Source organism: Ursus maritimus, unplaced genomic scaffold, assembly GCF_017311325.1.
Source record: "Ursus maritimus isolate PB19 unplaced genomic scaffold, ASM1731132v1 scaffold_14, whole genome shotgun sequence".
Lineage (NCBI taxonomy): Eukaryota > Metazoa > Chordata > Mammalia > Carnivora > Ursidae > Ursus > Ursus maritimus.
Genome location: NW_024423786.1, coordinates 3,097,845 through 3,113,110, shown reverse-complemented (window position 1 = coordinate 3,113,110; position 15,266 = coordinate 3,097,845). Strand labels below are relative to the sequence as shown.

Here is a 15,266-nt window from a genome sequence, read left to right as displayed (position 1 = left end):
TAAGACGCATATTACAGAAGACTCCTAGAGAAACTACTAAGAGATAACTTTTTTAAGGAAAAAATTCAATAAAGGAATTAAAATTGTGCACTAAAAATATCTGTTCAACACAAAAGGAGGCAGTAAAGGAACAAAGGATCAAAATCAATATTAAATATATTTTAAAAAAACAGAAGCCATAAATCCAACCTTATCAATAATTATATTATGCGTAAATGAACAATCAAACAGCAAAGATTGTCAGACTGGATTTATTTATTTATTTATTTTTTAAAGATTTTATTTATTTATTCAACAGAGAGAGAGGCAGCCAGCGAGAGAGGGAACACAAGCAGGGGGAGTGGGAGAGGAAGAAGCAGGCTCATAGCGGAGGAGCCTGATGTGGGACTCGATCCCAGAACCCTGGGATCACGCCCTGAGCCGAAGGCAGACGCTTAACCGCTGTGCCACCCAGGTGCGCCCAGACTGGATTTTTTTAAAAAGGATCCAGCTATCTTCTATTTCAAGTAGACACGTATTAGATACAAAGCTACAAACAGTTTGAAGGTTAAAGAAGGGGTGAAAAAGATATGTAGGGTGCAAACCAGAAGGGAGCTGGTGTGAGTACACTAACATGAAACAAAATGGTTTTTAAGAAATGTTACTAGAAGCAAAGAGGGACATTTCATAATGATTAAAGTGTCAGTTCATCAGGAAGATATAATTATAAACACAAACATACCTAACAACAGAGCCCCAAAATATAATAAGCAAAAATCGACAGAATTGAAAGGAGAAATAGATGATTCAACCAAGAGGCTTTACTACGTCAATCCCAACAACTGATAGAACAACTAGAAAGAAAATCAATGGCACAAAAGACCTGAACAACATAATATGCCATTATATAACATTCCTCCCAGTGTCAGAAGAACATATATTCCCTTCAAGCCTAAGGATGGATCTAGGCCATAAAACACATTGTAATAAATTTCATAGGACAGAAATCATACAAGGTATGTTCTCCAATCACAAAAAATTAAATTCTAAATTTCTAAAAGCCACAATGGACACTATTAAATATTTTGTGGTGAGTGAAAATGAAAATACAACAAACCAAGTTTACGGGATGCATCTAAAGTCGTGTTTAGGGGGAAATGGGTAGCTGTGTAAATACATGTATTAAAAAAAGATCCAAATCAGGGGCGCCTGGGTGGCTCAGTTGGTTAAGTGTCCACCTTTGGCTCAGGTCGTGATCCCAGGGTCCTGGGATCGAGCCCCGTATCAGGCTCTCCGCTCAGTGGGGAGTCTGCTTCTCCCTCTCCCTCTGCCCCCTCCCCTGTTCATGCTCTCTCGCACGAGCACTCTCTCTCTCTCAAATAAAATCTTAAAAAAAAAAAAGATCCAAATCAAAAATTTAACTTTACTCCTTAGGAAACTCGAGTCACAAATTGAACCCAAATAAGCAAAAGAAGAAATTATAAAGCAGTTTAAAGTGGAAAAACATGAATTAGAAAAATAGATAAAATGAACTCCAAAAACGGTTCTTCAAAAAGACCACCAACATTGGCAAATCTTTAGCTAGGCTGACCAAGAAAGAAGGGGAAAAGATACAAATTAGTAAAATCAGGAGTGAAAGAGGAGCCATTCTACTAACTTTACAGAAATTAAAAGGATTATAAGAGAATTCTATAAACAACCATAGGTCCGCAAACTAGGTAACTTAGAATGGACAAATTTCTAGAAAAACACAAATTATCTGTCTTAAGAAAGAGATATCGGAATAGACTTACAACAAGTAAAGAGATCAAATTAGTCATCTAAAATCTGCCCACCAAGAAAAGCTCAGGCTTAGATGGCTTCACTGGACAGATCTACCAAAAACTGAGAGGGCGAATGCCAACATTTCACATATTCCCAGAAAACAGAAGGGGAGGAAAGACCAACTCATTTTACAAGGCCAATATTACACGGGTGCCAAGGTCGGACAAAGCTATCACTAGAAAAATACAAAATATTAGCAAACTAAATTCAGAAACACAGATGAAAGACCATGTGCCATGACCAAGGGCAATGAATCCCAGGAATGCAAGACTGTGTTAACATCCAAACATCAAGTAATGTAATATACTGTATAGAGAACCACAATATATGCAGAGAAAAAAGCATTTGACAAAATCCAACGTTTATTCATGATAAAAACTCAACAAACTAAGACCGCGAGGGAGCTTCGTCACCTTGACAAAACGCACCCCAAAGCTGCAGGTAAGATCCCACTTAACGCTCAAGGATGGCTTTCCTCTCAAGATCAGACAGAAAACGAGCACGTCTGCTCGCACCACTGCTACGTGACCCTGTACTTTATACTAGAGGCTCTCACAGTAAAAGGGGAGAGGTATGGAAAGCATGCCCCCACCCCCTATTCATACGTTGAATCCCTAACCTTCAATGTGGCTGCACTTGGATAAGCAAGTAATTAAGGTTTCGTGAGCCATGGTTGGGGGGGGGGAGACTCTGATCCAATAGGATTAATGTCCTTATAAGAAGAGGAACCAGGGAGCCCACCGTCCTTCGCCCCACGCCTGCACTCAAAGAGCACACAGGGAGATGCAGTCACCTACAAGCCAAGAGAAGAAGCCTCAGATGAGACCTACTCTACCAGCACGTTGATCTCGACTTCCCAACCTCCAGAACTGTGAGAAAGAGAGTTTCTGATGTTGAAGCCATCCAACCCGTGGTGGTTTGTATGGCAATCTGCGGAGACTAATGCAGAAAAGAAGGAACGGTATCCAGATTGGGAAGGAAGAAGAAAAATGACCTTTACCCACGGATGACATGATCCCACTTCAAGAGATTTCAGGATATGAAGTCAATATACAATGTAAGAAATAGCGCAGAGGACTATAGCGGAAGGGAGGGAAAACTGAATGGGAAGAGATCAGAGGAGGAGAAAAACCATGACAGACTCTTGACTCTGGGAAACAAACTGAGAGCTGAGGAAGGGGGGGTGGGTAGGAGAATGGGGTAACTAGGTGATGGGCACTAAGGAGGGCACGTGATGTGATGAGCACTGGGTGTTACATGCGACTAATGAGTCATTGAACAGCACGTCAAAAACTAATGATGCACTACTATAGGCTGGCTAATTGAATTTAAATTTTAAAAAATTGGATTTCTATATTCTTACAACTCAAAAATTCAAATGACTCTGTTCATAACAGCCTTAATTTCATGAGGTGTAAGACTTACACATGACAACTACAAAACTTACAGAAGAATATTAAAGAAGACCCAAATAAAAGAAGAGACATTCCATGTTCATGGATTCACAGCTTCAACACGGACATTACGGCAATTCTCCCCAAAACCATCTGTAGGTTCAACACAAGCCTTATGAAAATCCCCACAAGTTTGGGGTTTTTGTTTTTTGTAGAAACTGGCAAGTGGATCCTAAAATTATACAGAAATGTGAAGGACCCAAAATACTCTAACAATTTTGAAAAAGAAGTTAAAGGATTTACACAACCCAATTTCAAAACTGCCTGTAAAACTCGAGTAACCGAGATGATGAGGGGCTGGTCTAAGGACAGACATCCAAGTCAGTGGGACGTAACAGAGCCTAGAAATAAACTCCTGCATCTGTGGTTGTCTGATTCTTGACAAAGTTGCCAAGGCAATTTGATGGGGGAGGGGGGAGAAAGAGTTCATCTCTTCGAAAAGTGGTGCCAGAGGGGCGCCTAGGTGGCACAGTCAGTTAAGAGGCCAGCTCGATTTCAGCTCAGGTTATGATCTCAGGGTCGTGGGACTGAGACCCGAGTCAGGCTCTGTGATCAGCAAGGAGTCCGCTTGAGATTCTCTCTCCCTTGGCCCCTCCCATGCATGCTCCCGCTCTCAAATCTTTTTTTTTTTTTTAAGTGATGCTATCCACATGCAAAAAGATGAATTTAGATCCCTACCTTGCATCACACACACACACACACACACACACACACACACACACACACACACCAGTTCTTCCTTCAAGGCGATCTCTGGGGCAAGGTAAAGGTGATAACACCTAAGAGCATTCTTTTCACTTTCAGGGAGGCTGGGGACCTGCAGGCTGGGCACACTTCTGCCTCAGTTCAGCCCCGCAGCCCCCACTCCCTGCCCACCCTGCCCGGGATCCCAGGAGAGCAGATACAGGAACCCGTCATCTAGCCGGTCTCTCCCCGCAGGTGATGGACAGGCCCAGGTGGCGCCGAGGCCTGGGACCCCTGACCCGGGGGAGGAGAGAGGGCCCACCTGGACCAGGCTGGGCTCCTGGCCTCTGTTCTTTTGCACCATGGTGTTCCGCCACTGCAGGTACTTGTCCCTGTGGGCTTGGATCTCGTAAGCGAGGGTGGATTTCCGACCTAGGAAGCGCTCAAGACAGGGGGCGGGCTGAGATGGCAAGACCGTCCGTCTTCCGTCTGTGAGGTCATCTTGCAAAATGGGCAGCCCCAGCTCCTGGCTCAAGTCTTTGACCATGGCGGAGGACGGCAGCAGGTCCCTGGCGATCACCTCCCTGAGCCTGGTGCTGTGATGGCAGATGCAGTAGACCCTGCAAGGCAGAGGGCCACCCACAGGGCCTCGCCTCCCTTTCACAGTCCGTCAAACCAGCCCCATTTTCCAAAACAACAGGAAGCTCAGGAGTTGCTGAGCTCGTCCCAGATCACAGGATTCAGAGATGCGTAAGCTTGGATTCCACCCGCTCGCTCTCCCCCCACCCCCCAGAAGTTAAAGGCTTCCCACAATCCACTCTGATTATTTTTCTGCTACTGTGGCCTTATTCCCAGCCTGTCACCAACCAACACCCCACCGGGGAGCCGCCCCAACCAGCGAGCCATCAGGGGTGTAGATCTCAGAGCTCCCGCAGGAAGAGGGTCCTGCACACTCGGCCTGAGAGCCCTCCCCGCCGCCCTCTCCCGGGGCGCCCTGCGCACTTGGTTCACACCGATCCGTGGGGGCAGCGGTTACTTGCACTGTCTCTGACACTCTGCGCTCCAGCGGGAGCGGTGCCTGAGGACCAGCTCAGGTCCCCGGCCTGCCCCTTGACCTTTCAGATGCGAATAAAGCCATGAGGAATCCAGCCACCTGGGATGCCCGTGAGCGCTTCATAAATAGCTTTCTTCCCTCTCCCTAGGGCAGGGCAGGGCCCAGCGTCCCCTCCCTGACTGCCAGGGCTCCGGCACCCAGAAGATCCAGCACCTGCCCCACGCGAGCCTCCTGAGGCCCGCCACCGTCCCCCGTCCTGACTTGCAGCTTCGGCCTGCTGCTCTGGGGTACCCGACCCACACCTGCCCCTCAGGCCGAGCTGCGGGTTGGAGAGGTGGGGGTTAATAGGACTAAGCCTCTCCCCCCCCCCCACCTCCTTCCTCTCTCTCCTGGCTCCACCCTCTCCTTTATTAAGACATTTGATAAGCTTGGAGCCAACTCTCGGCCAGGGCTGTTGCCGGCTTTAAAGTGTAAAGAGATGGTTGGCATCCCGGGGCCCCAGACTACAGTGAGGGGACTGTCCTCCCCGTGAAGGTCTGCCCTTCCTGACTTCCTGAAAGAACCAGCCACTGTCCTTCGCTAACCCCACAAAGGCCCGGCACAGGCTGGCCATGGTCCCAGGGACCTCACTGCACTACCCTTTGTCAGTCTCCACTTCCAAACTGGGGGTGCCTCGCTCGGGCCTCTTGCTCCCTCCATGAATGGAGAAGGCCCCCCCCCGGAGCATGAGCCACGCTCAACCCATCGGCAGGAGTACACGGCTTCGCAAGGTCACCAGAAGAAGGCCTGGGGTCTGGGGCGGGACGAGCCCTGGAGTTGAAGAACAGGACAGGTAAAGGCATGCACACAGTGGAAGATGGAGATCTTTGGAGGATGCCTTTCTGCACCAGAGGGGAGGGAAGAAGCAAACAAAAGCAAACGTTCAGTTGGTAGAATTCCTGCAGGCCTGGGGGATCTGGCTCTGGTCCTCCTCACTCACTGCTCAGGCTGTTCTAGGCTATTCCCCAAGAACAGAGAGGATGGCTTCATGGGACCTATGTTCGAGTCAACTACCCTTCTTTCCCAGTGTTTCCGAAACCCCGTTGGGAGAGCGTGTGGAGTAGTCACTGGGAATGACCAGGCTCAGGGTCCCTCGGAACTGAATTCCACTCCTGGCTCGGCTCCTTCGGGCATAAAGAATAATTAAATTGAGGCGCCCGGGTGGCTAAGTCCGTGAAGCACCTGCCTTCGGCCCAGGCCATGATCCCAGGGTCCTGGGATTGAGTATCGCACCGGCTCCCCGCTCAGCCGGGAGTCTGCTTCTCCCTCTCTGCCTCTGCCTCTGGAGGGGCCCCTGCACCGCCCCCCCATGGCCACCCCAGGGAGGCGGTCTTCATCCCGGGGGCAGCCTGACGCACCTGGTCAGGGCCTGGAAGGCCTTCTGCAGAACGCTGTTGCGGACGTAGAGCGCCCAGTGCTTCACGAGCTGTGACAGCGGCTGCAAGAGGTGCACTTGGTACAGGACGGTCTCCAGGTCCGCGTAGAGGCGGTGGCGGAAGCGCAGCGCCGAGTTGTACAGCACCTTGTATCTGCCCTGCTCTGCTTCGGTGACTCTGCAAGGAGGCCGCGGGGCAGGGCTTTAGCTCTGCTCTGAGGGCTCCTGGAATACTCTGTGGTTTTGCCCTTTGGAGAACTTTTTTTCTCTTTTTGCTTGTTTGAAAACACACGAACAAAAGGAAGGCATTACTAATAAATCATCTGAAAAAAAAACATCAGATAGATGATCTTTCCAAATCTCAGCAGTGAAAATGCAAAAACCTGCCTCATTTTCCTCTTGTCCCGCCCCTGCTCCCATTCCCAGTCCCTGCTCGCGGGCACTGCCAGCCTGGCAGAGTTTGCACACACACCCCGATACGCCATTCCCCTGTGTTGGTACGTGCTGCTCCCGCATCTCCTCGAACATGAGGGAAGGCAGCACAGACCCTATCTATCCCCTTGGCGCATCTGCGCTCGGTCACGGGGTTTCCCCTTTGGTGAAGTGCCTGTTCAGGGCTTTTGCCCACTCTTCCCTTGGCATGTTTTCATTTTCTTATTGACTCACAGGTATTTTTACATATCCAGGGTACTAGATCCGCGCATTGGAAATAACTTTTTTCTCAGTCTGTCTTTTCACAATTTTTATGATATCTTTGGACAAACAGAAGTTATTTACTGTAGTGTAGTCGGATCTAGCACCTTTTTCCTTTATTCTGTGGACTTCTGTCTTGTTCAAGAAATCTTTCTTTATCCTAATCATCTAAAAGCTTTATCATTTTGCTTTTCAAAAACCGATTTTTCTTTTCTGGTGGACTCTGAGTAAGACCAGGCACGTGGTCTAGTTGACGGCACCGTGTCCATCGAGAAGGCATTCTACTTGTGTCGGATGTCACTGTTGGAGGAAATTAGGTCCTGGGTGCATGGAATCACTCTATATTATTTCTGCAACTGACTGTGAGTCTATAATTATTCCAAATGGGTTTGAATCTACCTGGAATTGATTTTTGTGAGTTGTGTGAACCAGCGAATTAGGAAACTCTCAGTGAATTAGGAACAAAGTAGAACCTCCTCCAATTTATAAAGGATATCTACAAAAACCCTACACTTAACATCATATTTGTAGTGGGGAAAGACTAATGTCTTCCACCAGCTAGAACAAACAATCCTAAAATTTTATAGAACCAGAAAAGACCCTGAATAGCCAAACCAATCTTGAAAAGGAAAAACAAAACTGGAGGTATCACAAGTCCAGATTTCAAGTCATAATACAAAGCCGTAGCCATCAACACGGTATGGCAGTGGCACAAACACAGAACACAATAAAAAGCCCAGAAACAAACCTAGAATTATATGTCAATTAATGCATGACAAAGAAGACAGGAATATTCAATGGGAAAACAGTCTCTTCAACAAATGGTGCTGGGAAAACTGGACCATTATATGCAAAGAATGAAACCGGACCACTTTCTTACACCAAACACAAGCTCAAATGGATTCGAGACCTAAATAAAACCATAAAACTCCTAGAAGAAAACGCAGGCAATAAGCTCTTTGACATGGATCTGAGTGATTTTTTTCTGGTTATGTCCCCTCAGGCGAGGGCAACAGAAGCAAAAATAAACAGAAAGAACTACATCAAAGTAAAAAGCTTTCGCACAGCGAAGGAAACCAACAACAAGACAAGGCAACCTATTGAATAGGAGAAGCTACTTGCAAACAATATACCCAATAGGGGATCGGTATGCAAAATACCTAAAGAACTCCTATGACTCAATAACAACAACAGCAGCAACAACACCCAATTTAAAAATGGGCAGAGGAGCTAAACAGAAGACAATGCAGATGGCCGACACAGTGAAAAGTTGTCAACATCCCTGATCAGCAGGGAAATGCGAATCACAGCCACAGAGGAACACCGCCTCACACCTGTCAGATGGCTACTGTCAAAAACATAAGAAATAACAAGTGTCGGTGATGGAGGATGTGGAGAAAAGGGAACCATCGTGCACTGTGGGTGGGAATGTAAGCTGGTGCAGCCACTGTGGGAAACAGCACGGCGATTCCTCAACGTTTAAAAACAGAACTACTCCATCATCCAACAATTCCACTACTGGGTATTCAGCCCAAAGAAAATGAAAACACTAATTCAAAAAGACACATGCACCACTATGTTCATTGCAGCATTATTTGCAATAGGCAGGATAGAGAAACAGCCTGTGTCCATCAGTAGGTGAGGGGATAAACATGGGGGGGTAATGGAGTATTACTCAGCCATATAAAAGAATGAGATCTTGCCATTTGCAACAACATGAATGAACCTAAAGTGTATTATGTTCAGTGAAGTAAGTCAGAGAAAGACAAATACTGTATGATTTCACTTATATGTGAAATCTAAAAACCAGAACAAACGAACAAACAAAATATTTCATAGGTACAGAGATCCAACTGGTAGCTGCTGGGGCTGGGAGTGGAGGAATGGGTGAAACAGGTGATGGGGACTAAGAGGTACAAACTCCCAGCTGTAAAATAAATAAGTCACAGGGATGAAAAGTGCAGCATAGGGAATAGAGTCCATAATATTATAATAACTTTGTATAGTGACAGACGGTGACTGGACCTACCGTGGTGATCACTGCGCAATGTGTAAAAATATCAATCACTGTCTTGCACACCTGAAACTAATATTGTAAGTCAATTATAATTCAATTGAATAGAAAACACGTCCACACAAAAACCTGTCCATTATTGTTCACAGCAGCTGCATTTGTAATAATCAAAAACTGGCAATAACCAAAATGTCCCCCAACAGATAGATGGTGAAACCGTGGCACGTCCGCTCCATGAACTACTGCCCAGCACCAAAGGGGAGCAAACTACTGGTACACGCAAAATGTGGGCGGGTCTCGAGCACTTCATGCCGAGCGGAAACTCCTAAGGTCATATAGTATGATTCCATGAATATGTAAGATTACACACAGATGAAAAAATGAAGGAGATGGAAAACAGGACAGTTAAAGAGGGTGGGCAGGACTATAAACACAGAGCGTGAGGGAGACCTCTGGGGTGGTATACTCGCTCGAGATCCTCATGATGGGAGTGGCCACACAAATCCGTATGTGATGACCTGGCACCAACGACACACACATTTGCACCGGCGTCGTGCCCTGGCTTGGGTAGTGCGCCATAGCTAAGGAAGACGTAACCGTTGTGCGCAGAGGGCGTGTGGGATCTCTGTCATACTCCTGAAACTTCCTGTGAATCGATAATGATTTCAAAAATGGAAAATGTACGCAGATTTTTAATTCAGCTGGAATTGATTCTTGTCAATGGTTTGATGTAGGAAATTATTTTCCTTTTTTCTTACGGATAAACAATGATCCCAACACCATTTTTTGAAAAGTTTCTCCTTTCCTCACGGATTTTTTTTTGGGGGGGGGTCTACTAGAGGTCTTTTCCAGTTGAGATTTAATTCAGATGCCATATAATTCATCCATTTAATGTGTATAATTCAGTCATTTTTAGTCTATTCACAGATACATGCAACCACCATCACAATCAATTTTCAAGCTTTTTTATCACATAAAAAAGAAACCTGTACCCACTACCTATCACCCCCTATACTCTCCCCTCCCCCCCGACCCACAGCCCTAAGTACTCACTAACCCTCTTTCTGTCTCTATAGGTTTGCCTATTCCGGACATTTCATATAAATGACTCATCCAATGTGCAATCTTCTGTGACTGGCTCCTTCCACTTCACTTAATGTTTCCAAGGGCCATCCATGTTGTAGCGTGAGTCAGTATTTCGTTCCTTTTTCTGTCCAAAAACCAGTTCATTGTATTTACACGTCACGTTTTGTTTAGCCATACATCAGTTAATGGACATTTGGATTGTTCCCCCAATGGCTATTATAGTGCCCTTAGAATCAGTTATACGCTGTTTAGTGTGGGCATATGAGTTCTCATTTATCTTGGGTATTTGCCTAGCAGTGGGACTGCAGGGTTATACAGTAACTCTTTTTAGTCATTTGAGGAACTGCCAGACTGTTTTCTAAAGTGACTCTACCATCTAATTCATCTCATTCTTACCAGCAGTGAATGACAATTCTCATTTCTCCACATCCTTGTCAACACTTGTTATTATCTGACCTGTTTAATTCCAGCCAAACTGGTCGGTGTGAAGTGGTATCACATTATCTAAATTCACCCTTTTAATGTGTACAATTCAATGGCTTTTCTATATTCATTTCCTGCTGATCTTGCAATGTCTCATGTTGTATGTCAAGTGACTACTTACACGTAGGTCTGTATTTGGGTTTCTATTATATTCCATATGTCTGCTTGTCTATCCCTGATCCAATAAACCGTCTTAATCACTATAGTTTTATAAGGAGACTTGATATCTAGTAGAACAGGTTCTCCCATCTTGTTCTTATTCAAGAGTGGTTGATTTTATTTATTTATTTGACAGAGATAGAGACAGCCAGCGAGAGAGGGAACACAAGCAGGTGGAGTGGGAGAGGAAGAAGCAGGCTCATAGCAGAGGAGCCTGACGTGGGGCTCGATCCCATAACGCCGGGATCACACCCTGAGCCAAAGGCAGACACTTAACCACTGTGCTACCCAGGCGCCCCTAAATCAGCTTTTCAAGCTCCATGCTTTTAAAACTGGGATTGCTTTGAATCTATATATCTGGTTTGTGGATAACTGACGCCTCTGTAATACTGAGTGTTCCAATCCATGAACATGGTAGGTCTCTTCACTTATTTAGGTTTTCTTTAATGTTTCTAAGAGTTCTATAATATTCATGATAGAGATGTTCTAATCCTTTTTGTTGAATTTATTCATGTGTAGTTCACATTTTTATAGTACCTTAAAAGCATTAACCTTTTTAAAAAATGATTTTTTGTATGTAGATGGTATTCAGAAATTCGATAGATTTTTACATTAATGTTTGTATCCAGAAACCTCATTAAACTATCTTATCTGAAAATATTTTTGATATTTTTTTTGGAATTTCTTACACATATTTAAATTTATTGACACAGTTGAAAACACTTATTTCAATGTCTGCAATATCTATCATTAATTTTCAGCCTTTCTTCTTTTCTAATACAAGCATTTGAGTCTATAAATTTCCTCTACACTTTAACATCACCCCACAAATTTATACTAGATAGTATACTATTTTCATTATTGTTCAATTTAATAATGTCTAATTTATATTACAGTTTCTGTTTGGACCCATGGGTTATTTGGAAGTATTTGTTAATTTCCAAGCATGTGACATTTTTTCCTGATTAATGATCTTTTATTTGTAGCTTAACTGAACTGCAGTCAGTGAGCATATATAATATTATTTCCTCTACTGGGACAAAACTGTTCATTGAGATTTAATTCATTGAGGCCCTTTAAACTCAAACTAGGATACTTTCAAATAACAAAAAGAAAAGAGAATTGTCATGAAGCCAAAACTAAAGAATGGAAGGACCATAAAGGGCCACCTGCTCCAGCCCAGAATCTGAAACTTTAATTGCCTCTACAATATTCCCACTGAGCAGTCATCAGGTGCTCCTGAAGGCCATCGGGGAAGGGGAACCTTCTGCAGCCTAGGCAGCTTCTCTAGCCTCAAAATAATCAGATAGGTTTTCCTCAGACTGAGTGGAAATCTATTTCTCTGTGGTGTCCATCTTAGGGCCATACAGAACTTTCTTCTCCCTGTTAGCCAAATAGGCCCCTCAGAAGTCTGAAGGGAGGACGCATTTTCCTGAACCACCCTCTCTTCTACATGCCCCTGAAGCCTTCCCTTCATCCAAAGACAAGCAATCCCTCCTGTGATCAAGGCCAGTTATGGAGCCCTGTGAAGCGCTCTATACTAAACCCCAAGAGGAACGGAATCAACATATCCTTCTTACAGATGAGGACACTAAACCTGAGCCTGGCTTCAAAAGATTCCCCCACTCCACTCACTCAGCATCTAGACACCATGACTTTTGCATGAAACACAAAAAGCCACCGACCCACCGGCTTTGATGGCTGTCCCATAGCCGCTTCAAGCCTTGGTCTGCCAAACCCTCCAGAATGAGGAGGTGGATCTTCCCATCCAGCAGGTGGAAGCCAGTGAGCACATCCAGGTCCTGCCTTTCCTGGATCTTCACCCGCATCTTAAAGGCTGACAGGATCTGCTGGATGTTCCTGATAGGGTAGGCTTCCAGATCAAGGGCCTTGGCATTGATCATGGTGATGTCCTGCAGCAGGCTGTGGAGGAGGGAGATCTTCTTGGAGTCAAACACGAAAATGATGCGGCCAAACTGGGTACCTGTAAGTTCTGGGTCAAGGGTTTCAGCCCTGGCCCGCAGCGGCACAGCGATGTCCACCCGCAGCTTGAGCAGAGAGTTGGCCTCGATGTAGTTACCCATGGGCATTGGTTTGTGCTGGAAGCCGTCTGTGGGGACCCGAAACCCCACAACCTTCCTGCTCCTGCCATCCTGGCCATGGTGTGTGGGCTTGGGCTCACAGCTGTGGATGGGGACGACCAAGTTCAAGTACTTGTGGCCAAGAAGAAGGTCGGCAAAACTGACTTGGGCAACCCCATAAGGGTCCCATATCTTGTTTTGGGATTCAAAGGGGTTGCTCTCTGTCTCTTCCGGAGAGATGAGGGCCTGGAGGTTGAGGTATGCGTCCAGGGGGTCATCCCCAAACAGGGTGGGCTTCCGCAAATACTCCTCTAACTTGCGGTCCCTGTCATGAACTTGTACCACCATGGGGGGCCCCTCCAAGTATTCCCTCAGGTCACTGTGCTGCATTGCCCCAAGAAAGATGACATTGATGTCCTGGAAGTGGACGTGGATTCCATGGGGCTGCCCCTCTGTTCTGTGAACTGGAGTCTTAAAGAACTGGTACTTGCAGTACACAGGCAGGCACAGCCTCTAGGAGAGAATGAGGTGACAGCAGATCACCAGGCTGCAGTGGCAGTCCCTCTCCCTCCCCTTTAAAGGAAGGCTCCCACAGGGGGCTCAAACCCTAATGCCGCATTTGCCACCCACAGCCCCTGTGGCCTGGATTTCCTCATCTACAAAAATACCAATGAAAGAGCCTGCCCTGCAAGGTCATCCCCAGGACTAAGTGACACACATGAAAGCACCAAGATGGTGGCTGACACAAGACAGGGGCTTAATAAGTATTAAGTCACTATTTCCTCCTCCCAAACTGAGGACCATGAAGACAGGCCATGTGCATTTTGCACATCTGTATTTTTACTTCCAAGCCCAAGGCTAGGTGCAGAAAAGGTGGAGATAAGTGGTTTTTAGAAAAGGTAAGCCATATTTCCCAGACATCAGAGGGTTGGCATGGGCTCACCTTTGGCATATTAATAGGTATCCAAGCAGAAAGCTACACAAGGCGAAGAAGGGCTCAGAGGTCTGCGGTTTAACAGGGCATGGAAAATGGGATGCAAAGGAGAGAGAGAAAACAGGGTATCTTGCATGTTTTAACGTTGGCACTAAGATCAAAAATGAACCTTATGCAAGTTTGTAATCTGAATTCATACTCCAATGTACTATTTATTTTACACTGAAACTTTTAAATAGTCCTGGGTTGATATGCTTCCAGGTACCTGGTAGAAATAATCACAAGTGAGTACGGAAAAGTAAAAAACACGAAGGATTAAAAATAAGCATTTCTGTAAATATCAAAGGATTCATAAAATAAAAGGATGTAAAATATGACACCATAGGACACTAAAATATGGAGGGGAGTGAAGAATGCGTTCACACTTAAGCAACCATCAACTTAATATAAACTGCTATACAAACATAATGGTAACCACAAATCAAAGCCATTAATAAATATGCAAAGAATAAAGAGAAAGAAACCCAAATATATCACTAAAGAAAATCATCAAACCATGAAAGAAAGACAAGAAAGAATCAGAGAAAATCTTCAGAAACAACCATAAAACAAGTAATAAAATGGCAATAAATACAGAACTATCAATACAAAAGACTCATTGTAGACCTGAATATACCTGCAGATTGAAAGTAAGGGGGCGGAGAAACATCTATCACGCATATGGATGTCAAAAGAAAGCTGAAGTAGCAATAATTACATCAGATAAAATAGACTTTAAAACAAAGACTGTAACAAGAGACAAAGAAAGGCACTATATAATCATAAAAACAAGAAGATCTAACGGCTATAAATATTTATGCACCTAACATAGGAGCACCCAAACACATGAAATAGTTAATAACAAATATAAAGGAACTAATTGATACTAATGATGTAATAGTAGGGAACTTTAACACCTCCACTTACATAGATATAGAGATCATCTAAACAGAAAATCAACAAGGAAACAAAGGCTTTGAATGACACATTGGACCAGATGAATCTAACAGATACATTCAGAACATTTCACACTAGGGGCGCCTGGGTGGCTCAGTCAGTTAAGCGTCTGCCTTCAGCTCAGATCATGATCTAGGGTCCTGGGATTGAGCCTCACATTGGGATCCCTGCTCAGCGGGGAGCCTGCTTCTCCCTCTTCCTCTGCCCCTCAGCCCCCGCTCATGCTCTCTCTCTCAAATGAATAAATAAAATCTTAAAAAAAGAAGAAGAAGAAGATTCCATCCTAAAGGAGCACGATACACATTTTTTTCAAGCGCACATGAAACATTCTCCAGAATAGATCACATATTAGGCCACAAACCAGCATCAACAAATTCAAGAACATCGAAGTCATACCATGCATCTTTTCTG

General features: G+C 44.9%; 1 protein-coding gene across 1 annotated transcript in view; it reads right to left on the bottom strand.

Annotated features, from left to right (window-relative positions):
• Window positions 1-15,266, bottom strand: part of CFAP92 (cilia and flagella associated protein 92 (putative)) — a 55,964-nt gene that overhangs the window by 16,184 nt on the left and 24,514 nt on the right. The window contains exons 9-11 of the mRNA XM_040628392.1: window positions 12,534-13,438; window positions 6,393-6,587; window positions 4,264-4,561 (exon numbers count right to left, since the gene is read on the bottom strand). Coding sequence (XP_040484326.1) covers window positions 4,264-4,561; window positions 6,393-6,587; window positions 12,534-13,438 — 1,398 coding nt within the window. The remainder of the gene's footprint in view (window positions 1-4,263; window positions 4,562-6,392; window positions 6,588-12,533; window positions 13,439-15,266) is intronic.